Source organism: Ruditapes philippinarum, unplaced genomic scaffold (genome assembly GCF_026571515.1).
Source record: "Ruditapes philippinarum isolate M1 unplaced genomic scaffold, ASM2657151v2 ctg7938_1_1_1_1, whole genome shotgun sequence".
NCBI classification, from domain to species: domain Eukaryota; kingdom Metazoa; phylum Mollusca; class Bivalvia; order Venerida; family Veneridae; genus Ruditapes; species Ruditapes philippinarum.
In genome coordinates, this window is record NW_026851757.1 from 41,594 (window position 1) to 43,549 (window position 1,956).

The following is a 1,956-nucleotide window of genomic DNA, read 5'->3' on the forward strand; positions in this document are numbered from 1 at the left end:
CTGTATTCACTGTTAGCTGACAATAAGTCGTGCCACTATATTACATGTATTAGCTGACAATAAATTGTCACTGTATGCATTGTTAGCCGGCAATAAATTGTCACTGTATTCACTGTTAGGTGACAATAAGTCGTGCCACTATATTACATGTATTAGCTGACAATAAATTGTCACTGTATGCATTGTTAGCCGGCAATAAATTGTCACTGTATTCACTGTTAGCTGACAATAAGTCGTGCCACTATACATGTATTATATGTATTAGCTGACATTAAATTGTCACTGTATGCATTGTTAGCCGGCAATAAATTGTCACTGTATTCACCGTTAGCTGACAATAAGTGGTGCCACTATACATGTATTATATGTATTAGCTGACATTAAATTGTCATTATATGCATTGTAAGCTGACAATAAATTGCCACTGTTTACACTGTTAGCTGAAAATAACTTATGCAATACAAATATATTCTCTTAAAGCTGACAATAAATTATAGATTTTACTTTTACAGCACAGCTTTTGCCCAGCAGGCTATTGGATCAACTTTGTCTTAATATTCATGAAACATATTTTATAAACATTTAGATATCAGCAATAACAAATAGAAAGGCCTCAGTGTGGTTTAATCCCTGATAAACAACAAATTAAATATGCACATGCTTGGATGTTAGACCACTCTGGTTATTATCATTGTGGTTGATATACACCGGTTTCATTACTTTTAACTGATAACTACCAGCCTATAAACTGCAATAGATATCTCCCAATTCAATGAAATACCATCAGCTGATAAAGAACAAACATTCTTGATACTGTTGTTTCTATAAATAATCATATCTTTCATTATGTAATAATTTAATAAAATTTGACCACCAACATTAGATTATATAGAGGATATTGAATGAGTGTAAGTTCAATACTGAATTTATTGCACAAGTTGAATAAAATTATATTATGCGAGCCTCTGGCGAGCATAATATTATTTTATTCAACGAGTGCAATAAATTCAGTAATAAACTTACACGAATTTAATATTCTATTTATCACATACCCAAAATAAAGACTGTTTAATGTGAAATAAGAGCCCTTTTTTTTATTGACGCGTCTATAGTATAGTGCGTCTTTACACGATGTTTGTATAACGCTAATGACATCACGTCAATATATATGCACGGCCGTGCAATACCATTTTTACGGAGTCGCAAAATCGGCACGGGTGTGTGATAAATTATAATATTGTAGATCTTTATGCTGTTTTTATTACATATCTTGGATATTCTAACCCCCAAAATGACTGGGCATCCTTCTGTTGAGGGAGATAAACATGTGGGTTTTCATATGGTCTTCACCAGATATTTTCTATATAGTAGTACCGGTATATTAATGCCTCTAGAAATGTTAGAGGCTTACATATATTTAGTAAAACTGTTCGGACATTCTGACATAACATATAAAATACATAAAACACAGGAGCACAGTACAACCCTTGAGAAATTCAGCAGTTAAATATATATATATATACTATTTCAACAGCCATCTAAATTTCTCAAGCTTTTGATGGTAAACAGAAATTGAGTAAAAAGTTTCCTAAGTAATGCATGAACTTTGTGATTTTAGATTTTCAATAGGATTAAATGAAATTTCATGGAATTAGGAAATAAATAAACTCAATGGATGTCGAACATAGAAATTGTGCAAAAGTTCAGCAGTTAAAGGTTAATCTATGTAAATTTCAGAAGTAAATGGACTGGTTGTACTGTGCTTCACTGTCATACTGACGTTATATTTTGACATAGTTCTTTGGAAGTATCACTATAGTAGTCACTAGACTGGTCCCTGGAATAGTACGAGTTGCTAAGCAACGGAATGTATTTACTATAACTAGAAGTAGAGAACTCTTCAGAGTGTCGTTTTGATTTGTCTTTTCTAGTTCTAGAGGGCGACGTGGGTTTGAA

At 32.5% G+C, this 1,956-nt stretch overlaps 1 protein-coding gene across 1 annotated transcript; it reads right to left on the reverse strand.

Annotated features, from left to right (window-relative positions):
- On the reverse strand, positions 1–1,956 carry LOC132738978 (uncharacterized; the record flags this gene model as incomplete). Its single annotated transcript, XM_060726617.1, is given in 1 exon segment — positions 1–1,956. A coding segment is annotated over 1 exon segment (186 nt), but the record flags the coding sequence as incomplete, so codon positions are not given.